The 23,769-nt window shown below is 50.9% G+C and overlaps 1 protein-coding gene across 2 annotated transcripts in view; it reads left to right on the top strand.

The window, feature by feature from the left end:
- Positions 1-22,153, top strand: part of CDH26 (cadherin 26) — a 41,767-nt gene extending 19,614 nt beyond the window's left edge. Inside the window, exons 8-18 of one of the 2 annotated variants that reach the window (XM_047853454.1) lie at positions 1,683-1,868; positions 3,111-3,379; positions 6,975-7,117; positions 8,943-9,182; positions 10,497-10,718; positions 11,260-11,390; positions 12,994-13,071; positions 14,658-14,756; positions 16,691-16,744; positions 19,128-19,202; positions 21,248-22,153. In XM_047853454.1, coding sequence (XP_047709410.1) covers positions 1,683-1,868; positions 3,111-3,379; positions 6,975-7,117; positions 8,943-9,182; positions 10,497-10,718; positions 11,260-11,390; positions 12,994-13,071; positions 14,658-14,756; positions 16,691-16,744; positions 19,128-19,202; positions 21,248-21,394 — 1,644 coding nt within the window. In that variant the 3' untranslated portion in view covers positions 21,395-22,153. The remainder of the gene's footprint in view (positions 1-1,682; positions 1,869-3,110; positions 3,380-6,974; positions 7,118-8,942; positions 9,183-10,496; positions 10,719-11,259; positions 11,391-12,993; positions 13,072-14,657; positions 14,757-16,690; positions 16,745-19,127; positions 19,203-21,247) is intronic. The other variant, XM_047853453.1, reaches the window with a different exon arrangement.
- The last annotated feature ends 1,616 nt before the right edge of the window (positions 22,154-23,769 follow it).

The raw sequence follows: 23,769 nt of genomic DNA, 5'->3' as shown, positions 1-23,769 counted from the left end.
CAACCTCTACCCACTAGATGCCAATGGACCTCCCAATTGTGACACCCAATCATGTCTGCAGACATTGTCCAATATTCCCCGGGCCGGGGGGGCAAGTTCGTGAGAATCTAGACCTGAGCGTTTAACCAACATCCAGAGCTCTAGAATAGGGAAGATGAGCAGGTGGGTTCTGGCTTTGCCTTTCTCAGCTCATCTGATTTATAGACTGACATGGGATTTCACATGCTACACATCCCCATGCTTGAAGAAAGCACTGGAACCCACTGTTCCAGACCATTTGGAAATGCCACGCCATTTGAGATCTGCAAGATTGCTAAAAACACTCAGGAGCTGTCCCCTATTTTGTATTTTGTGCTCTTCTATATGAATTTTTCTGAGAAAAATATCCACTTTACTTCTTTCTCCTGACCCCTCTCAGTGAGAACTTTCTGGAAGACCTAGCGAGATCCCCAACCCAGCACCCCTCCCTCCCACCCCCCAACCCAACACACCCACCCACACCCACACACACACACACACACACACACACTCTTAATCATCAGCTCCCTGGGGATGGAGTTTTGCCAATCCCGTTCACAGCACCTAAGATAGAATCTGACACATCATAACCTTTGCTGAATAAATAAATGCTACAAACAATTATTTGAGAAAGTATTATTAAAAAAAATTTTTTTAATTGTCTAGACAAGAGGAGCCCGGCCTGCTCAGTCAGTAGAACCTAAGACTCTTGATCTTGGGGTTGTACGTTCAAGCCCCATGTTGGGTGTAGAGATTACTTAAAAATAAAATCTTTGAAAGGAAATAGAATAGACCAAAGCTGAAATGTTTTCAGATGAAAACACCTCAGCAAACAGTATAGAATAACTGAAAAAAAATACTATGTTTCAACCGTATTTCAAAATCTTTCTCTGGTTTAGTAAAAAGCTCTGCTCTGAAGTAAGGGTGGGGAAAATGCACCCAGTTTCGATATACTTGTCAAAGAGAAATTATCTTGTCACCTGAGTATTGACTAACAAGTTCGAGATCTACATGTGTTAGAAAAATGATTGCCTTAATCTAAGTAACCGTAAGAGTTCCATCTTAGGAGAAGAGTTAGGACTTTTTTTTTTTTTTTAGCAGCACAAACTAGGATGTGTATTACTATTTGAAATATTCTTAGAAAAATAGTGCATTGAGTTGGATTTAAGAGTACTTTCAAAGTCATTCAGCTGTCAGGGCGTCTGGGTGGTTCAGTCGGTTGAGCGTCCGACTTTGGCTCAGATCGTGATCTCACCGTTGGTGGGTTCGAGCCCTGCTTCGGGCTCTGTGCTGACTTGGAGCCTGGAGCCCGCTTCGGATTCTGTGTCTTCCTCTCTCTGTGCCCCTCCCCACCAGCACTCTGTCTCTCTCTCTCTCAAAAATAAATAAATTAATTAAAAAAAAAAAAAGCCATTCAGCTGTAGACACAAGTCACCGGGGAAAGGGACAGAGGAAGGACCTGGGTGTGCTGGGTCAGGCAGAGTTTCAAATCACTTGAGATTAAGTTCAATAGCAAGAGAAATAAATACCCATGTTAAATCAAACTCAGTGCACTATTTTCCTAAGAATCTTTAATATCCATGTCGTTGTTGTGCATTTCTTTCCTTGCTTTCTTTTTCTTGCTTTTGTCCCCGTGACACGGAAATGACGATGGCCGCTCCCAGTATAAGATTCAGATTTCTGAAGGCCGCGCCAGCTGGGGCGTGTTGCGTCTCCTGGTCCAAGATGCTGACTTACCATTTACCTCAGCTTGGAGGGTAAAGTTTAACATATCGCAAGGCGACGAAGAAGGACATTTTGACATTCTGACTGACCCCGAGACCAATGAAGGGATTTTAAATGTTATCAAGGTAAAGCCATCAGGGGATGTGCACCTACCAGTGGCCGCGGGAGTCCCGATAGCGAGATGCCTGCCGGGTGCCGAGCACATGAGGTGTGGCATGTCGTGTGTCCCCGTGGCGCCCAGTGAGGACGGCAGGCTGTGTCATGACCCCCTGCTGCCGTGGGCCCTCGGCCCTTTGGACTTCGTGGCTCCTCTCACCAAAATATTATCAATACTACAAGTTAGTTTTTTGAGACGGTGTTAAGCACTTCAACATTTAATTTTCTTATTGTTTGAGACAAAATTTAATAGATCTATATGGGCCCTAAAACGTTTTTTTTTTTTTTTTTTCTGATATGCTAAAAATATTTAAAACATTTTCTCTAATCCTGGGAGTCTGTTTTTTTTTTTTTCTCCTGAGTTGAAAAGACATTAGAATATTTGCACGGACCCCTGAAAGTATCGTGGGCCCCTGGCACTTTGCTGCTGTGCCTAATGAGGAGCTGGCCCTGCAGGAAAGTATATTATCTTCTCATTTGACTGATGAGGAAACCAAAGCCCAGAGAGGTCGGGTTGTTTCACAAAGTCTCACAGCTGGCGTAGGGGTTCCGACTGAGGCAGTCTGACTTTATTGCTTTTAGTCTTACTCTCACCTAGAGCCTGGAGTGACCAGTGCCTCTGGGTCCGGGCAGGTGAGTCAGCCTGGGGGTCAGGTTCACAGACAGCCCTGAGTCGGTAGGTCTGGGGGGGAGGGGGCTGAGCTTCTGTCTATCGGAGGCACAAGCTCCCGGGTGATGCCCCTGGGACCCTCCCACCTTGTGAATAGCAGGGCTCTGGGGGACTCTATCTCAGACGCCTGGGATTGAATATTTCAAATACTCATGGCTTTTCAATCCTTTTAAGGCAGTGAGTGCCCTGAGTAACAGCGATCATTAGTATCTGTATTTCCTTAAGCTCCCCCCCCCTTTTTTAGCAGAGTCGCCACATTAATGTTTCATTAGGTTATGGTTTTTGTTGCATTTTTCATTCCCCTCTGATGGATGGTGGCTCTTTTCAACCAGGAGAGGGGGAGGAAAAAAAAAAAAGAACTCCATAAATGACTTGAAAATGAGCTGGCAACTGTCTTTTGATCACTACCAGAGGCAGTGTAAATAATAAATGAAGCTCAAAAGCCACACGCTCGGGGTGTGCGTGATAGTGGGCATGGAACTTTCTCCGGCCAGAGAAGCAGCCGCAGGTGCTAATGGGATCCTCTCTCTGGGACTTGCAGCCCTTGGATTATGAAACTCACCCCGTGTGGCGCCTTGTCATCACGGTGGAGAACGAGGAGGCCCTCTTCTCCTGTGAGGGGGGCCGGCTCCGGGAGCCCAGGACGGCAGCGGCGAGCGCCACTGTGAGTGTGCAGGTGACCGACGTCAACGACCCCCCGGCCTTTCACCCCAGGAGCTTTGTCGTCAGTGAGGTCGATGGCGCCGGGCCTGGAATTCAATTGGGAATATTTAACGCTACAGATCCGGACAGAGCCGCCGGCCGGATAAGGTGAGAAGAGAGGGCCGGGAAGAGTGGTCGTTTAAACAGAAGTAGTCACACCGAGGGCAGCTGGTGAGGTCGACTCAAGACACCCGGAGGCCCGCTGGCCTGGGTTCAATGCCACCTTCCTTCCATAGCTTTCTCTGCGCCCCCCTCCCCAGGTGGGGTTCACCTGCTCGTTTTCCTTTGCACTTAGCATACATCGCTTTCATACGGGTTTTCTCGTATTAAAATAATTTGTTGTGCATCTTGATCTCCCTTTTTACTAAAGGTTGTAAACTGGCAACAGAAGGGGTTGTTTTTTTAAATTGTGGTAAAATATATCTAACACAAAGTTTACCATTTTAACCATTTTTTTGTTTGGTTATTATTTATTTATTGAGAGAGAGAGAGAGAGAGGTGGGGAAGAGCAGAGAGAGAGGGAGAGAGAATTCCAAGCAGCGCGGAGCCCCATGCAGGGCTCAATCCCATAAATTGTGAGATCGTGACCTGAGCTGAAACCAAGAGTCAGAACCTTAACCAACTGAGCCACCCAGGAGGCCTCTTTTTTTCTTTTTAAAGTTTATGTATTTATTTTTGAGAGAGAGAGAGAGAGAGAGAGAGGGATTCCTAAGCAGGCTCCACACTGTCAGCATAAGTATGACTTGGGGCTCAAACTCATGAACTCTGAGCTCATGACCTGAGCCAAAATCAGGGGAGTTAGATGCTTAACCGACTGAGCCACCTAGGTGTCCCCCATTTTAACCATTTTTAAGTTCACTGACATTAAATACATTCACACTGTTGTGCAACTGTCCCTGCTGTCCGTCCCCAGAACGTGTTGATCTTATAAAACTGAGACTCTGTCCCCATGAGACAAGAACCTCCCTCCCACCCTCTCTGCCCCCCTCCCAGACACTGGCGACCAGCACGCTACTTTCCATCTCTACGGGTTTGACTGTTCTAGGAACCTCACAGAAGTGGAATCATACAGTGTTTGTCGCTGACCATACTGTCCTCCAGGTGCGTCCACCTGGTAGCATGTTGCGGACCTTCCTTCCTTTTCAAGGCCAAGTAATATTCCCCTGTCTGCATAGACTACACTGTGCTCATCCGTTCATCTGCGGGTGTGCACTTGAGTTGCTCAGTGTTTTGCTTTTACAAAGAAAGTTGCCAGAATCCCTAGGAAGATGGCGGCGTCAGAAGTAGCAGGAATCTGCCTCCCCACCGACAAGGGCGCTAGAAGAATCTGTCTCATGTACCTGTTTTGGAACTCTGGATTCTATTGAAGGGCTGCAGCGCCCAGGGAAAGGCTTGGGTGGTAAACCGAGGTTAATTTTGGTCAATTATAGCTCTTAGCACGTGTTCCTGGAACAGCCAAGTGTACAACTTGCAAGAGCCCGAGTGGGCACAAAAACCTCTGGCCTCCAAATGTCAGGGATCCGTGCTTTGCTCACTGATTGCTGCTTTCAGTCCCAGAGGTACAGACGAAGAGGCAGGTGGCCATTGTTTCTGGTCCCCCACTCTCATTGCTACAAACCCCTTCCCCCCTTCAGGGGATTTGAAGGTCCGATGCCTTTACTTCCCCCTCTTCGTTTTTTGCCTCTTCCTGTTTCTGGAGCCAGACATTAAAGGCCAGGAGAGTCCACATGAAGCGCAGATAGGAGGAAAGTTAGAAAGGGACCACGCACACCCAAGGAAGGGCTCAGGGAAAAGGCGTGAGAGGGCCTGAGGTTGAGAGGCTGGGCCTCAGCACAGAGACAGCCTGTGATAGTCAGACAAACAAACGAAAATAAAGTAAAATAAAAACAATAAGGAAAACCAGAAAACCCTGGGAAGGGGCAGAATTTGATTTCCAGAATCGTCACATTATTAGATGCAAATGTCCGGTGCTCGAGGAAAAAAAAAAAAATTACAAGGCACATAAACAAACAGGAAACTAAGGCCGATTCAAAGGGAAGAAAATAGATCAACAGAAACTGTTCCCGAAAAATACCTGATGGTACATGGGTGGGACAAAGACTTCAAAACCGCTATCTTAAAAACGCTCCAAGAGATAAGGAAGCTGTGGAGGAAGTCCAAAGGCGATGTGTAAACAGGACGGAAATGTCAACAAGGACACAGAAAACGTAACAGGAAACGAGAAAGTGATGAGGGACTTGCTGTAAGAATTACTTTACACATTTACAGATTCTACTCTTTAATCAGAAGACAGAGATCGACAGCGTGTATAAAAACATATGGTCCAGGGGCGCCTGGGTGGCTCAGTCAGTTGAATCAAGAGTCGGACTCTTGATTTCGGCTCAGGTCATGATCCCAGGGTTGTGGGATCAAGCCCCAAGTTGGGCTCTGTGCTGACAGCATGGAGACTGCTTGGGATTCTCTCTCTCACTCTCTCTCTGCCCCTCCCCCACTTGCACATGCTATCATGCTCATGCACTCTCTCTCTCTCTCTCAAAATAAATAAATCACTTAAAAAAAAAAAACCATGTGGTCCCACTAGATGCCGTCTATAGGAAACTCACATGAAGATCCAAATACACGAACAGGTCACTTGGTACCATACACAAAAATTAACTCAAAATGGATCAGGACCTAAATGTAAGACCAAAATCAATAAACACTCTTAGAGGAAGCATAGGAGAAAAGCTTCATGACCTTGATTTGGGAATGATTTTTTGGATGTGACACCAAAAACACAGATAACAAAGGAAAAAAAGAGTCAGATTGGACTTCATGAAAATCAGAACATCCTGTGCTTTAAAAGACACTATTCATGGAGTAAAAAACTGACCACAGGATGGGAGAAAGTCCTTGCAAGTCCTATATCTGATAAGGGATTAATATCCAGAATATACAGAGAACTCCTGTAACTCAGCAACAGAAAACCAAGAACAAGCAAGTCCCAAAGTGGACAGGACTTGAACAGACATTTCTCCAAAAAAGATCTACAAATGGCCAGTCGGCACGTGAAAAGATACGCAACATCGCTAATCATGTGAGAAGTGCGATTCCGAACCACAATGAGACCCCACCCCACGCCCATTAGGATGACTTCTATCAAAAAGCCAGAAAACAAGCGTTGGCGAAGATGTGGAGAAATTGGAACCTTTGTGCACAGTTGGTGACAATAGAAGTCGGTGCAGCCACTGCACAAAACAGGACGGTGGTTCTTCAAAAAATTCAAAGTAGAACACCATGTGACCCATAATTCCACTTCTGGCTATGTGCTCCCAGAATTCAAAGCAGGACCTCGGAAAGATATTTGTACACCCACACTCAAAGCTCCATTATTCACTATAGCTAAAATGCCAAGGAAGCCCAAGTGCTCACTGACGGGTCAGTGGAGAAGCAAAACGGGGTATATATATATATATATATAATGGGATGTTATTCAGCCTTAAAAAGGAAGGAAATCCTGTAATATGCCACAACATGGATGAATGAATTTGTCGACCTTACGCTCTGTGGAATATGCCAGACACAAAAGGACAAATTCTATTTGAGCTCACTTACAATTTCCCACATCACTTGCGATAGAATCTGTGTCTGCCGTGATATATTTTGATTTGCCTTTTGATGTAACTTTTTACTTTTTAAAATCGTGTGTGTTTCCTTCTACAAGGTATAAACTGGTTCGTGACCCGGCAAGTTGGGTCACAGTAGATGAACTCTCAGGAACAGTCACCACCAGGAAGCAAATTGACCGAGAATCTCCTTACGTAAATGATAGCTTTTACATAATCATTGCTCACGCTATTGACGATGGTAAGTGTTGACCCAAAATTAGGCGGGAAGGTGTGTTTCCTGGCTTCCTGAGGGAAAATAATCCTAGTGACAGTCTTTCAGCCCAACCTGGAAAACTGTAAATCTTTTTATCACTACGCAGCTACTGGCACCTATTTTTTTTTTAATGTTTATTTATTTTTGAGAGAGAGACAGAGTGTAAGCAGGGGAGGGGAAGAGAGAGAGGGAGACACAGAATTGGAAGCAGGCTCCGGGCTCCGAGCTGTCAGCACAGAGCCTGATGCGGGGCTCCAACTCGTGAACCGTGAGATCATCACCTGAGCTGAAGTCGGACGCTTAACCAACTGAGCCACCCAGGCGCACCCTCCTTTTTTTTTTTTTTTTTTTTTTTTTTAATACTGGCAACTATTTTTGATGATAATGTTTGAAATGGCAGACTAGAGGCAAATGCCATGGGAAGAGGGGCAGTATTCCTTCAGAAGATGATTGAGTCGATGAGGAAGCCACCATTGGACCCAGTGTCTGTTCCACCTAGACATAAAGCAGCTCTTTAGCTCTTTCTCAAAGCTGGTGGTGGGTGATAAATACTTAGCACAGTGTCTCTGTACTGGGAATGGCTTATAAGCTCTGACAAGTGTGACCGTATGGGACAAATTTGTCATAAACCTGGCCGGGCAGTTCTGTGAGCGTGTTACAACACTACTGTCTCTGATCTCCCATGGCTGAACTTTTAAACCTGCTGAAACCAGGGTGCCTGGGTGGCTCAGTCGGTTGAGCGTCCGACTTCAGCTCAGTCATGATCTCACACTCTGTGAGTTCGAGCCCTGTGTCAGGCTCTGTGCTGATAGCTCAGAGCCTAGAGCCTGCTCAGGATTCCGTGTCTCCCTCCCTCTCTGCCCCTCCCCTGATCATGCTCTCTCTCTGTCTCAAAAATAAATAAAAGCATTAAAAAAAATTTAAAAAACCCTGCAGAAACCAAAGTTGAATAAATCACAACTTTCAAATAACTTTAGTTAATTGCCTTGAAGGAAATCTGTGAATTCAAACCCAGGTTTTAAGGGAAATGTAGGTGTATATCCCATTTGCACGATTAATGAGTAGAATGTTGGTTAGGTTAGGAAGATATTAAATCTGTGTTCCTTTTTTTTTTTTTTAATTCATTTTGAGTGGGAGGGGGTGTGGAAAGAGAATCCCAAGCAGGCTCCCCACTGTCAGTGCAGAGCCTCGTGTGGGGCTCGATCCCACAAACCGTGAGATCATGGACTGAGATCGGGAGAGAGATGCTTAACTGACTGAGCCCCTCTCCCGCCCCCGGGCATCCCCCAATCAGTCTTAAGTGAGGAGAAAGAAAGGGGGTCCATCTTCCAGGGATCTGAAGAAATGATGTAGTGGGTCCAGAGTACCCATTATCTGGTGTCCCCTGGTGGCTGACACTATAAAACTGTAGTGACAACCAGGATTCTGATGTGGACTCAGCCAAGATACAGACCATCTCCGTCACCACCTCACACGGTTTCACTCCTGTCCCACCCCCTTCTTGATGCCTGGCATGACCGACACCCAGAAAAACGAATGATTCTATCCCACCTGGTTCTACAAATGATTTTGGGTGGCAAGTGTTCTGTTCACGTACCCTCCCCAGAGATTCCAAATTTCCCAAAAAGCAGGAAGACAGGTCAAACACCTACTGTAAAGCTTACGACTTTGAAAGGGAAATGGAGTCAGTCTTTCTGTGGATCGGCTCTCTTCCCCGGAGGGCGGCAGGGCTCATTTTCCCGGGATTTGTGCGAGTGGAAAAGGTTCTTTCATTAACGAGCAACCCTGTCTGGAATCCCTGTGTTCCAAGGCCTCCCGCCGCAGACCGGGACGGGGACCCTGATGCTTTTCCTGTCCGACGTCAATGACAACGCCCCCGCTCTCCATCCGCATTCTCGATACATGGAGGTCTGTGAGTCTGCGGCGAACGAGACGCTCCTCCTGGAAGCGGAGGATGGCGATCTGGAGCCCTTCGCAGACCCGTTCACGTTTGAATTGGACAAGTTGTGGGGAAATGCAGAAGACACATGGAAATTGGGGGAAAATCGGGGTGAGTATTTGTTACTCACAAAGGATAAAGGATTGAAGGCAACCTGCCTCTCACAGACACAGGCAAAAAAGGAATTTATTGGCTTATGTAACTGAGAAAGATGCCAGGTAAGCCTGTGTTCCAGCAGAACTGGGTCTAGGTGCTCAAGGGACATCCCTGGACAATGTCTGTCCTTACTGTGGCTCAGCCTTTCTCCGGGTTTCTTCATTTGCACGCAGGCTCTCCTCTGGGGTGGCAGGGTGGCTTCCGGGAGTCCTTAGGACCCATCCTAGCACCTGGCAAGAAGACGTATGTCACTGTGTGACCTGGGTCGCCTGCTGGGAGTTGGGAAGGGCAGATATGTGGACTGGCTGGTTCCGAGTCCACGCAGAACCATGCTGGGATCTGGGCTTTATACCTCCTGACCCACCTGGGCTGAGGGTTCCGGAGGTGCGGCTCTCCCAAAGGGAAACGGGGGTGCTGTTACCGGGAGGAACCACTGGCATCCATTGTCAACATTCTCCTTTGAGCTTCTAGCAGCATATCTGCAGAATGGCGCGTGTCTTTTAGTTGCCACTGTGAGCTCATGTTTATGGTTCCCAGACCCAGAGTGTGTAGGGAAACACTGAACTTTTTCCCACAAGAGCTCTGGCCTTTGCCCTTGGCTTCCGGGAGTTACTCTCTAGGCCCTTGGGACGTCCTGCCTGAAAGGAGTGTTTCTGCTTACCTGGGGTCTTGTGCCAATCGGAGAGGAACACTGGGATTTAGGGTGGACGCTATGGGTCCTGTGGGCATCCGGCCATCTCCAAAAATGCTGGGGCCGGAGGTCAGCCGTACGGGTGGCCGGCCAGGTTTACATGACTGAGTCTTGAGAAAGATTCTGGACACAAGGCTCAGTGAGCTTTCCTGGTTGGCCTTGCTCCAAGAATGTTGTCACTTACCTACGCGGGAAGTGACGCCATCCTGACAGATACAGAAAGTGACACCGTCCTGACTCCACGGATACTTCTCTGGACTCTGCCCTATGTGCTTCCTGCCCTGACTGATTTTAATCTCTATCCGCTTGCTGTGATAAACCATAACTACGAGCACACAGCCTTCAGTGAGTTCTACGGGTCCTTGGAGAAAATGTTCAAACCTGAGCCTTGTTGAGAAGCCACGGACTTGTAGCAGGTGTCACAAGTGGGGGTGGTCTTGGTGACTGTTCCCTCTCACTTCAAAGTTGGCTAACTTTTGTACAGAGCCTTGGCACATGGTAGGCACTTAGTAAATACCTGCTGAGCAGATAAGCAAATGAACGAGTGAATTGCACGCAAGGTCCGTTTCCTTTTGCAGGTCGGTCAGTTGAACTTTGGATGTCGAGAAGCCTCCCGCCTGGGAATTACTCAGTGCCACTTTTCATCAGAGACAAACAGGGACTTTCCCGGAAGCAGACCGTCCACGTGAGGGTCTGTTCCTGCCCTGATGGAGTCACATGTGCGGAGCCGTCGGTCACAGGAGCTGGGCTCCTCGTGGGGGCCCTGGTCCCTCCCTTTGCAGCGTTCGTGGCTCTAGCAGGTCAGTGGTCTGCGGAACTGTCCTCGGGATGCGGCTCCTCTCTCCGGCCTGTCAGCCGGCAGTGTGGAGTCCTCCCTCCAGGGCGGGGAGCGGAAGATGGCAGAGATCAGTGGGATGCCTTGAGAATGACCCCTAGGCTCATCGGAGTCACGGACTCAGATCAGACTTTCCCGACCTGGTCGGACATGCTGCCTGTCTGGCAAGAGCAGCTTCTATTCAGCCGGCGGCTGTTGATAGCAACGGAGCCTGTAGACGAACGCTATGCTTTGCAGTAATGCCGGGGGCCACAGTGTACAGATATCTAGGCTCCTGGGCTGGGAGGAGGCTGACGAGGACGATATTATCGATCGCATGGTATGAATCGATTCAACCAATAGTGATCTGGCACCTGCTCGGGTCCCAGGCTGCACTAGGCCTACAGCTACAGAGACGATCGCGGCCCAGTTTGGCCGTGTCCACTCATGGCCGAGTTGCAAGTTATCAGAACCAGAGCCCGTCAAAACCCCCGTCCGACTCATTGCCCTGCCTGGTCTCATTGTAGTGGCTCTGCTGTTCCTGCTGCGGTGCTGCTGTGGCTCCGGAGCCACGGGGCACGGACGGTCTGTCCCACGTGACCAAGGCCAGCAGACGCTGATCGTGTGTAACGTTGAGAGCAAAGCCATCTCGACCCAGGTAACGGGGCCTCACGAGCCGTGTTTCATGCTGGTGACGTCCGCAGTTCACAAGGCACACCTTCCCATTCATCGTGCCTTCTCTCACCTCTTCAAACTCACGCATGTGTGAGTGGAAAATGGGCAAAAAAAAAAAAAAAAATCCCGTGAAAATTGTCCAGCTCAACTACACCGATTTCTTGCGTTAGGTCGGTCATTGTCAACCAGGGGCAATTCAGCCCCCCACCGGGGGACGCGTGGCGATGTCTGGAGACGATTCTGATGGTCGTAACGGGTTGGGCTGGGGAGACGTGGTTTTGGCTTCCAGGGGGTGGGGGGAGGCCAGGGCGGCTCCCGAATGTCCTCCAGTGCACAGGACAGGGAGGGGGCTGGCCGAGGTGCCAGCCGCGCTGAGGTGCAGAAGCCTTGCTTAGAGGCAGACGGTGTCTGCCGCGTGGAGCTTCTCTACATGGAGAGTGTGTGAGGCTCACCCGTGAACCGCCTGGGGCAGGGGTGAGGCACAACCCGGCCCTCAGCCCTCTCCCGGCCGAGGCTGGGCACCGAGCTCACCAGCCTGGCAGGGACTTCTCATTCTCTTCGTCACAGCGAGTGCGCCATTCACCCTCACGTCCTCACCTGCGCACCACGGATGGCCAAGTCCACCTTAGAGACCGGCTGTGGATCAAGCAAGACCTGCCCGTGGAAGCTTCTCACCCTCCCCAAGACACAAGGCGATCGGCAGGTGACTGTTGGGTTTGCAAAGCTGCTGCCGCCTCCGCTGACCTTGCTGGGTGTCGTCACAGCAGCCCTGGGCTGGGGTCGGCCGGGCAGCACAAGGAAGGCGCTGCGAGCTCTCCTGCCTCACTTCACCTGGAAGTGGTGGTTGATCTAAAAACCGAAAGCCAAGAAACGCGCGGAGGGAGCACCACCCTTCCTGCGCGGGGGACACGGGACGCCCCATCTTGCTCTCGTCTCAGATCTCCACCCACAACTTTCTCCTGGGACAAGAGACTTGTCGCGCCAAGTGAGCCGTCTTTGGGAAAAGACAGTCCAATTCACTTTGGCCACGTGCTTGAGTAAACAGGGAGATGTTCTCAGAAGTGATGGGTGGTTGGAGAAGCTGGCGGTGACCCAGACCGCTCGGCTTCTTCTCACATTTGCTCTTCCTTCCTGGCGTGAGGGAAAGGGAAGCGACTGCCTTGGGCCATGGTGTGGGTGCACCTGCCTGTGCGCCCACAAAGGACTTCTCTGAGCCCTCCCGGGGTGGGGTCGAGAAGGCAGGAGGTATGGTACAAACTCTCCAGTACACACAGCACGGCCCAACCCCGGGGGCCCCGAGAGCGTCGCCGCGAGCCTTGGAAGAGAATGAGCTTTGGACTCTGAGGCCCCATCACAACAGTCTTTTTCACCATCATTTCCTGTGAGACACAGAACAAGAAACTCTGCCTCCTGACCAGCAGTTCCGAAGCCGTGGTCTGGATTTACGGGATAGGTGTATTTTCCAGAGTCGGGATGTTTCCTGTGAGGGTGTTGATCCGTGTTTGGGATGTTAGTCCTTGCTCTCTGCCTTTATTTCTGCCGTCTGTAATTTCAACCCCGTCATATTTCTTTCCGTGTGCCCACAGGGAAGGTCAGATGTCAGGGATCAGATGTCAGTCTGGTTGCTAAACACAGTGGGGGCGGAGGCTGAGCTCGGTGCTCAGGTAAGCACGGCCCATCGGCTGCTTGGGTTTAGACGGAAGGTGGCTCTGCGGAGGGTTCCTGCGGCATGGAGCCCCCAGCCCACATCCCTCACGCCCCTCTGTGAGCCCGCTCCGTGCCTGCCTGCCCCCTGCCTCACCCGCAAAGCCCTGTGACTCCACTCGGCCTAACAGGTCAGCAGCATCCGGTGACCCCACGCCCAGATTTCAGCCTCAGCGGTGCCACCTTCACGACCTTCTGCCACACGCACATGCCACCCGTGCCGGTGTCCTTTTTACAATATTTCTTTCTCTCAGTGGATTTCTGTCCGGATAAAGCACGTTTCTTTAAACAGGAAATCCTATATTTCAACGGTAAACAAAAAACTAGTTTTACCTGTACGAACAGCCGAGAAGTGGAAAATAGATAGAATTGAACTAGAACCCCGTAACTCTGGGTAGAAAATGCCACCTGCCAAAGGCTCAGGTCTCTGAAGAAGGCAGAGACGGGAGAGCCACGCTGTCACTGGGTGGAGACCCCCCCCCCCCCCGCCCCCGATGCCATCAGGAGTGTGGATGAGGAGTCAGAGGGGGAAACATCGTCTCACCCTGCAACTCAACGTCATTTAAACCCGTGTTCCCAAACCGGCCAAATCTTCCCTTCTCTACGTGATAGATGATCCGACTTCAAAGACAGCGAGTTAAATCCGGGCTGCCATAAATTATTGAGCAGGTGCTTGGCTGGGGGTGAGCAGGGGCCGGTCCACGGGCGTCCCGCCCACCAATCCATGCCCCTGGGGGAGGAGGACTGCTCCTTCTCTCTTGCACACCTTGCACACCGATACCGTGTGAGCTGCGTCGGGGGGCCTGTCAGCTTCCAGAGGCCAGAAGCATTGAGTGTGTCCTAGGCATGCACCCTGCAGGCCCCACCCGCTGACTCTTTCCCAGAACCCCCGGGGGAGGGTGATCGAGGCCTGCCGCTTCTGCTTCTCCATGTGCCTCTGGGTTCCTTTCACCCAGAAAGTGTAAGTCCTGCAAATAGTAACTTCCCCTGTGGTGACGGGTTAAATACAGTGCCATTCACACACCTTCCCTCAGTCAAGGTGTCACGTATGTTTATTGGGTAACCTGATATGTTAAAATCTGCTGCAAAGCATGAGCTTTGTTAAAGCCACCCTTAAGATCCACACCCTGCTTTATTCTCTTGGAAATTTTGTTTCACCATCGAAGGGCCTAACAGAATAACAGACACCCAAAGCAGAAAGTGCCGACAGCCCCACCCTTGAATCCAGCTTCATTGGTCTGTGTCACTGGCTAGGTCTTGTGCACGCACACCCTTGGTTTTCGGGCATCTGCTGCACTACGGATGGAATGTTCCAGTCCCTGCCTACAGTCATGGTGGGCCACCTGCTCTGTCCCCAGCTCTGCTCTTACATTTTTCCACCTTTCTCTCCCCTTCCACCCCCCTTCTCCTCACACTAGCTTCTATCTGCGCATGAGCATAGTGTGAGGGAAAGGTGCGGAAGGACGCACACGCGCGCTCTGCTTGCAGCCGGGGGGAAATGCGTCGTCTTCCGAGTAAATCAACATCTGCCTCCCCCGCCCCCCAGGATGCACACGACGTGCTCGCACCTGCGTCAAGAACAGCAGAGCAGGAATACTTTGTCTTGGGGACTTCAGCGCATTACAGAGGCTCACTGCCTGTTGCGGTAAGAACCCCTAATGTTGGGGTGCCTGGGTGGCGCAGTCGGTTAAGCGTCCGACTTCAGCCAGGTCACGATCTCGCGGTCCGTGAGTTCGAGCCCCGCGTCAGGCTCTGGGCTGATGGCTCAGAGTCTGGAGCCTGTTTCCGATTCTGTGTCTCCCTCTCTCTCTGCCCCTCCCCTGTTCATGCTCTGTCTCTCTCTGTCCCAAAAATAAATAAATGTTGAAAAAAAAAAAAAAAAAAAAACCCCTAATGTTTGACAGTTGGCTCCCTTGAGAGGCAGCCCTTGTAGAAGATTCTGTGTCGCGGGTAGAACAAACACAGTCAATGAAAAGCTTCTCACTTACCTAACTAGCTATGGTTATTGTTGGCTGTTAAGAGTTGTTGTTTGATAGTTTTGATCAAATATGATGCTTCTTTTTAGAACACCCACAAAGAAATACATTTTCTTGTGTCCATCTAAGGGTACCTGAGATAACCCATGAGATTGCAAACACGTGGCTTTGGCCCCAATCACATTTCAGCCCTCCTGCCGACTGAGCCCTGACATCCTCCTGCATCGTGTCTTCATGCCCTCTATGTACAAATTCTAGAACTATTGCTTTGATTTTTGGAATGATTTTTCTTGGGCGGTGGCGGGGGGGAGCCCGGCTGGCTCAGTCAGTGGAGCACGTGACTCTTGATCTTAGGGTTGTCGAGTTCGATCCCCATGTTGGGCGAGGGGCCTTAAAAAGTGGTTTTTCTGAAATCATGTGGCTTGGAAGAAATTATAAAAATAGACCAGAGAGTTTCTGTGTACACTTTCACTCAGCTTCCCCCAAAGATAACACAACCATAACATTTTGTCAAAACCAGAAAACTGACTTTGGTACAGCACTATTGTTTTTAAATTTGTATTTAATGTTTATTTTTGAGAGAGAGAGAGAGAGAGAGAGAGAGCAGGCACAACTGGGGGAGGAGCAAAGAGCGAGGGAGAGAGAGAATCCCAAGCAGGCTCCACACTGCGCAGAGTCCGATGTGGGGCTTGAACTCAGGAACCATGAGATCATGACCTGAGCTGAAATCAAGAGTCAGACGCTTAACCAACTGAGCCACCCACGTGCCCCGGTACAACACTACTAATACGGGTCTCAAATAGAGACCTTATTTGGACTTCACCAGCATAACTAGGTACGACTTTAACAAAAAATGTACAGTTTTGACGACAACTAAAAGAGGTATTCAAGGTCCAAAAAGCCACAATTTCTATGATGGAAAACTTCTAAAAAAGAATTCATGATCTCTATCATTTCATTCTCTTTTCTCAGGCTGTGTTTGAGCTAAGATAAAAACGTGCTGTTCTTTTTTGCACAAAGATGATGCCGTGGACCCACCCTTGAGTGGGCTTGTGTATTTGTGAACGTGCCCCTCTAACCCTGGAAGGGCTGGCTTCGTGGGCCTGGACCTGGCCGGTCACACGGGGCCCTGTGCTCACAAGGGCCCCGTGCCTGGTTTAAAGCCCTGTTGTCACCACCTTGAAAGTCTTACCGTTTGGACAAGGGGCCCACGTTTTCATTTTGCAGCGGGCCCTGCAAAAAGTGTAGCCGGTTCTGGGTCCCAGGGATGAATGTGCCTCATACGCAGATGTTGAGCCTACGCCCATGGCGCAAAGCGAGCCTTCCTTGGGCCTTCCTAGACCAAAGATGGGGCTTGAAAATCTCACGTTTTCATCCTCCATCTCCACAAAGCACCATGTAGCTGGCTTGTGGATTTTTGCTATGGACAACAACATTGCCATCACTGGAATTGTTATAGTACAAAAGTTAGAAGCGAAGTGATTGCAAGAATGTCTAGGTACATGTTTGCATCCTTGGAAAATTAATATGAAGCCAATAGACGTTCCATCCATGTTACTTTTCCTTTACTGATTTATGTATTTTCATCCTTTTTAAAATTAAGGGTTGTGACATGCCTTCCGAGCCAAGAGGCACGAGGAACAAATATTCTACTCCCGTAAGTACAGATGGATGTGTCACCAGGGAGAGGGTCCCCTTACCTTGCTAACAGCTGTGGAAAGCCCTGAAAATTGGAAATTTGAGAAATTCTGCCCAACACCCAAATGAACGAAAAGGAGGCGTGAGTGTGGAGAATGAATTCGAAATAAGTAAAAAAACCACACATCTAGACTTGGAAGCACAGAGTTTTTCAGTCCCTGGCAAATTCCTTTTGCTGCCGAGTTGCTAAGAACTTGGCCAAGGACCGAATATTCTTTTGCCATCCTCTTCACAGGCTTACAGAAGTTTTGAGCGAAGAGGGCCCCAGAGGCCCTCTGGTTCGTTTTGTTCCTAGACCTTACTAGCAGCAAAATTCTTCTGGTTCATCTAAGATCCTGGGAAGAATGCCATTATAAGTAAAACAGATAAGGGAGGCTTCTTATTAATACCCACTTTGAGTATGCGGACACTCACAACGTAGACCCATTGCCAGAGCAATCAGTGGAAGCAGTGGTTCTGCTGAAAAACAAAAAATACAAGCCAGACGTTGTGGGTGAAGAATGCAAAATCATGTTATCCCAGCACCTGATTCATTGCCCCACATTGTTGTAAATCGGTTGTTAAAATATCAAGAAAATCTGAATTTACGCCAACAGGCAGTTTCAAATATTAAGTTTCTAGGTAGATCGATTTATAGCATCAATATCTCCTTTGATTAAGCAAACAGGAGATGAAAATTTCATCCAAGTTCATGAAAGCAAATTGTGACACTTTTGCTTTTATGAACATGTTGGGGGAGGACTCAATTAAAAAGACGTAAACGAAAAAAAACGAAAAACAAAAAGACGTAAACGATTTTCCATTATATTATAAAAATAGCATTCAATAATATGTTCAAATAACGTGCACATAGTTAAAATGAAATTCAAGCACTCTCGCTGGAGTGTCCTGGGCGAGTCGTGGCCCCGGGGACACAGGCTGAAGCCAGTGACTCAGTGCGAGGCCGGGAAGCTGTCCTGTTGGTGAGGGCGGGGGCACATGCTGTCTGCGCTAGGGCAGAATGGCCCCGAGTCTCGCTGGAGACGGAGAAGGACCAGTGTCCGACCAGTGAGCGCCTGGTGAAGGGCCCGGGTGGCAGGAGAGGTCTCTATCTCCAGGAGCCAAACCTGGCACAGCATCCCCAGCCAGCGCCCTCGTCGGGGCCACGGGTCCTCAGCACTGTTTGTAGCCGTCCACACTTGCTCTCTGGCTAAGTGAGTTTAGTTCAGGTCAGTCGGTGTGATGTGGCAGGTAGGCAGATATGTGTGTAGATGGGTGTGTGTGTGTGTGTATACATGTGTGCGTGTTACACATGAACTTGTACAACTTATATCCTATGTGGACATGTGAGGTTTTATATATACATGAAATTGTCCCAGACTTTCCCATTTTTCACACGCTTCTCTGGACCGCCACAAGTACCCCTGCCCTCAGGGATGGCCGGGAGTCACGTCAGTGTCTTAAAACACAAATCGTATGGAATTGCGTCCAGTTTAAAACTTCCCGACGGCCTCCCGCCGCACTTGGGAAACAGCCCGCAGCCTTGTGGCCCAGGGTCCTCTGGGACGTTCCGCTCACCCCTGGCCTCCACCTGCCGCTCGGGCTCCAGTCTCTCCGTGCTCCCCCTGGACTGCGGGCCTCTGCTGGGCCTTCCACCTGGAAGGCCCTCCTCCTCGGTGGCCCTGGTGTTCCTTCCTCCCGCTCCCCCTCCTCCCGAGAGGCCTCCCTGGCCCCGGCTGGGCGGGGTCCCCCTCACCGCTGCTCCCCAGCGCCTCACTCTTGTTCCTCTTCGCCCTCGGGTGCTCCCCTGCACCTGTGTGAGCACGGGAGCGAGGCCGCCTTGCTCTCGTGCCCCAGGCGCCTTGCCTGCCTGGCCCCAAGCGGCCCCGACTCCCATGATTCAGTTGTGCAAGCTGCAGGCTTAGCGCACTTCCCCACCGCGGTGCCCCAGCCGTGTCCAGGCCCGAAGCCCCAGACCCGCAGACACTTGCCAAGTGAGTGAAGGGTGCCCGCCCACCACTGAGAGCCAGGACCGGCTCTTCCAGAATCATCTGCTCACTGAACCTACCTGAACCAAACCTGAGTTTGCAAACCTACCTAAAGCCTGCTGGCTGGTCCTGCTGGGGCTCCCTTCCCCAGCCCCCCAGAGCCGCTGCATTGAAAGGTCCAGCATCGGCACCTGCCGGGCCTCCCCTCTCTCCCAACGCTCAAATAGGGGACATGTGTGCACACAGTCCTTGGCCTGCCAGTCCCTGGGGTGGCCCTCCGGCTGGGAGGTGGCCCTGTCCCTGCCGGGCAGCGGAGGTCAGGAAGGTGAAGGGCCCCCCTCACTGGTGTTGGGGTTCTGCTGGTTGGCTTCGCAGGTGTACCGGGATGCCGTGGTGCCCAGACGATGCCCGGAAGCGAGCGCGGGGACGATGGCGGAGACCCTGAGCCAGGTGGGAAAGGCTTCCTTTTGTCAGTGTGGCTTCCGCTTCTGCCTCTGACTCCAGGTCCCCGGACCCTGTTTGGTGAAGCCGAGTGATGCTCCCCTGGCCGTGAGGATGGGTGGCAGGCAGGGCGGCGCCACTGTGGCTTGAGGAACCAGACCTTGGCGCTCCACAGTCACCGCCTGGGGCCTGCCCTGTGTCAGGTTCCTCTGGGGCCCGGCCAGTCCCTGGGGTGGGAGCTCCGCACCTCGGTGAGGCCCCGAGGCCACAGGGAGCGTGGTCCCTCCCCAGCCCAGCGGACGGACAAAACCACAAATACTTTATGTCTCCAAGTCTGGAAGTGAAGGCACACGGTCCCGGCGCCTTTGGGAGGGGGCCGAGTGTCCCGCACGGTCCTGGCTGCGTCCCGAGGCGTCATCGGCCCCGCTGTGGGCGGGGAGGACGGGGAATGGGCCACCCAGACCGCAGCGTCTGCCCGTCTCTCCCTGTGGGGACAGGGCCGCGTCACGCCTGACACGTGGTGGCCATGGATGGAGGACAGAGCGGGTGATGGGTGCTCAGACCCAAGGCTGGACCGGGGGCCGCCGAGGGCCCTCTCCTTGAATGGCCACCCCCAGCTTTGAGCAACGTCCAGGGGGCCCCCATCCGCCCGCCTGCAGGGAGACCCGAGCGAGCGGCTCACTGCACACCCGGCGGATAGAGTCACCGGCACCTGGGGATGGTCACGTGGCATCTGGCAGCCCCCAGTGGCACACAGCTGCACCCAGGGGGCCGTGGGGACGGGCCAAAGGTCCAGCCCGGGTCGTCCTCCATCCTCCAGGCAGGAAGGCGGCCTGTGTTGGGTACGAGCCCGGAGCGCTGTGCTCGGTGGAATCGGTGGAGGAAAACAGCAGACGAAAGGCCTGGTTCCTTCCCCGATGAGCCTTCTGCCTTAGTTGGGGCTTGATGGTGAACTGTTGATCTTGCGGGGCTTCTGAAATCGCTGCATCAGGGCCCAGGGGCGCTGCTGCGTCGTCAGCCTCGGAGGTTTTGAGCCTGCACAGCGCGGACCCCGCTGCGGGTTGTCATTCATGATCCCTCCAGCGCCCCTGGGGGGACGTGAGGGGACTGGTGAGGCCTCGGCCAGAGCGTGTGCACGTCGCCAGCTGGAGGCGCTTCCTTTCCTCCCCCGCCCCCCCGCCCCCCGGGGTGATGGCCAGACGGTGACCACAGTCCCCGAGCGAGCGGGCGCGGACAGGGGCCTACCTGTGGGCGCCTGTGGACACGGGGCTGAGACGCTGCGTCTCCCTCTGAACACAGAGCCTGGGAGGGGCTCCCGTGAGCCCCAGGAAGCTGGGTACAGCGGGGAGCTTGGGGACAGGGATGGTGTCCAGGACCCCTCCATTCCTCTTTCCGGCCTTCTCCCGCCTCCTCCTCGGGCTCTGGGCCCACTGGTTCTGAACGTCCCCGTGCCCTCTGTGAGCTCGCCCACTCAGGATCTGCCACTAAACCCGCTCCCACCTGGGCTGACGTGGCTCAGGTCCAGACGGCACCGTCCCCGAGGTGCTGGAAAGCAAGCAGGTGGGAGTCCGTCCGGCAAACATTTAGTGAGTCTCTCGGGCCAGAACAAGCCAGAGAAGTCTTCGCAGAGAGATGCCTTGGGCCCTGAAGGATGAGCGGGAGTTTGCTCAGTGGAGGCTGGCAGGTGGGGGCGGGACAGCAGGAGCCACGAGGGGGGGCATCGGGGTGCGGGTGGCGAGGCTCACCCAAGGGGTCAAGGCGGGGGTTGGGGGGGGAGCCAGGACGCGCAGACCGAGAGCTCGCCACGGTTCCCTCCGGGAGAGCAGCTGGGGAGCGGGAGGGTGGTCTCCTTCCCCTCGGCTGCCGTTTCTGAGGCTGTAGAAACTTCTGAGACAGCCGGGGCCAAAGAACAGCGTGCCATTAACACTGCACTGGGGCAGTCCCCCCCCACCTGCCCCTCCCCAACCCCCCCGGCCCCCCGTGGACCCTGGAGAAAACGGACGGCGTGTGGAAGAACCTGGCACTTACCTTCTCTTCCCCTGGCTTTTCTCCAGAAGCTCTGTGGCGTTGACGCCCTAGCAGGTGACGCTGGTCACCGGCCTCACATCTACGCGGAGGAGGGAGAGTGCGAAGGAGCGGAAAGCCTCAGTTCTCTTGCCTGCTCGGAACCGGACTCGGGCTTCAAAGGCTGCTCCGCTTGAAGAAACGTATGCCGAGTCAGGTGGTCCTGCCTAAAACAGCCCATTTTGGACAACTGGGATAATTCGTGGAGGGTATCCAAGGGAGTTCACCTGCTATGCTAGTCAAGGGACTTTTCTTCTCCCCAACCCTCCTCCTAGTCCTAAACTAAGGGTAAACTGTGAGGCTGGATTCTGATATTTTCAGACCAGGCATCTTGAGCCAAAGCAAAACAACAGGTTATGCTTTTTTATAAATGTGACTCGTCAGATTTTTTTTTTTTTAAGAGAGACTCCCTCCTTCTGTTAACAGCCCAGCTCTGAGGGGAAATGAAATGATAATTTATAGATTAGCCAACAATTTTGTGGCAACAGGTTAATACTGGGGGAAAATGTAAACTAGATAGTTTTTAGTGATTATTTCTATAAGTATAATTCTGCTTCAGTTTAAGTAAAAAAAAATAGATAAATAGGGAAATGTTTTTGGAATATCTGTGAGCAGTATTTTTAGTGATGGTCAAAAAACAAATACTGGTTCCTTTGCACCTCTTGAGTAAAGAAATATGTTATCGTAAGACAAAGGATTATGGTTATCACTTTATAAGCTGTACATACTTTAAAACATGAATAGGTATAATTTAACTTGTATTTATTACATATGAAAGAATTTATATACATATGTAACAGAATTTAGTAGCCATGGAATGAATACATTCCAATTAGATTTTATCTTTAAGCAAAACTCAAACTTGGGACACATGGGTGCCTCATTCGGTTGAGTGCCTGACTCTGATTTTGGCTCAGGTCATGATCCCAGAGTCGTGGGATCGAGCTCCGAGTTGGGCTTTGTGTAAGTATGGAGCCTGCTTAAGCTTCTCTCTCCCTCTCCCTGCCTGTACTCCTCGTGCCCTATCTCTCCCTCTCTTAAAATAAATAAAATAAACTTAAAAAAAAAGAAATATTACAAAAACCCCCAAACTGAGTTTTTACTTGTCTACTTACTGCTAGTTTAAGTGTGTGTGTGTGAGTGTGTGTGTGGGGGGGAGGCTAGTTTCTTTTAAAATTCTTTTAAAAAATTTAAATAGTAGGACATTTGCCCTATAGAGAGTTCTCTTGTCTGGGTAACAGATGTACGTGTGGCGCAGAAGCGAATGCATGTTCCTCACACGAGGAAGCCCCCGCTGGACCGATCGTTGGACCACCTTATTCTGGACTCAAAATGAGGGAGATTTAAATATGTCTTGTTTAAGCTTCAGCTCTTTCGGATTTTCTGCCACCCCTGGGCAAATCTAATGTTAACTGATACAAAAGAAAGGACGAAGCAGGGCACCTGGGTGGCTCAGTCGGTTGAGCGTCCGACTTCGGCTCAGGTCATGATCTCGCGGTCCGTGAGTTCGAGCCCCGCCTCGGGCTCTGTGCTGACGGCTCGGAGCCTGGAGCCGGCTTCGGATTCTGTGTCTCCCTCTCTCTCTGCCCCTCCCCTGCTCACGCTCTGTCTCTCTCTCTCAAAAATAAGTAAAGATTATAAAAAATAAAAGCAAAACAAGACAAAAAAAAACAAAAACAAAAAGAAAGGACCAAGAGAAGCGAACCGCCAAGCAGTAGAGTAACAGTAGTATGATGATGTTGATAGTAACAGAATGAAAACAAGATAGTTTTCTTGTGTGAGTAGTTTTGCTCAGCAAAAGGCTAGTGCTATCAGGACACTTTAATAAATACATTGGCTATCGAAAAGCCCAGGGCCAAAATTAAAAAAACAAAAGTATATAATTGATGGGCACCATCTTTTGCCGTGCCCTCTCGCGCCCCGGGAAGTATCAGGAGAAACACGTTGGCTGTGGAATCAGTGAAGTATTACATTAAGCAGTTTCAGCTGACTCAGGGTTACAACTTCCCCTTCTTTCTGAAGAAGTATTTCCTTCAAAGAAATCTCACGGGTCTGTACGTGGTTACGTCCCTCATCACCTAGGGCTCTGGGTGACTGAAGGGGAAGAAAAACCATCTCGGAAACACTGGGACATCGACGTGGCACCTGAGTGTGTACAATAGCTGTGCGAATGCTTCACTGATTCAGGAGAGAGTCCGGGACATTTTCTGGGTAATTAGGGATAAAAGTAACTTTTAAGAAAACTACGCCTTTTGAGACTGAATTGTTGCCAGGATCAGTAGGTGGTCATTAGACCTTCCTGGATCTGAGGCAACGGCCAGAAAACCAGGGCAGTGGGGCGGATATGGTGCACCATCTGCCTTTGTAAATAAAGTTTTATTAGCACACAGCTCTGTTCTTGCAGTGTCTATGTACATCTATGACAGCTGTATGCCCACGAAGCCAAACATATTTAACGTGTGCCAACCCTTGGTGAAGGCATTTTTTAGTGGAAACTCCGTATCGTATCAAA

The sequence above is a fragment of the Prionailurus viverrinus genome, chromosome A3 (genome assembly GCF_022837055.1).
Source record: "Prionailurus viverrinus isolate Anna chromosome A3, UM_Priviv_1.0, whole genome shotgun sequence".
Taxonomy (NCBI): Eukaryota; Metazoa; Chordata; class Mammalia; order Carnivora; family Felidae; genus Prionailurus; species Prionailurus viverrinus.
The sequence above is the reverse complement of the archived record's forward strand: the minus strand, read 5'-3'. Positions and strand labels throughout refer to the sequence as shown.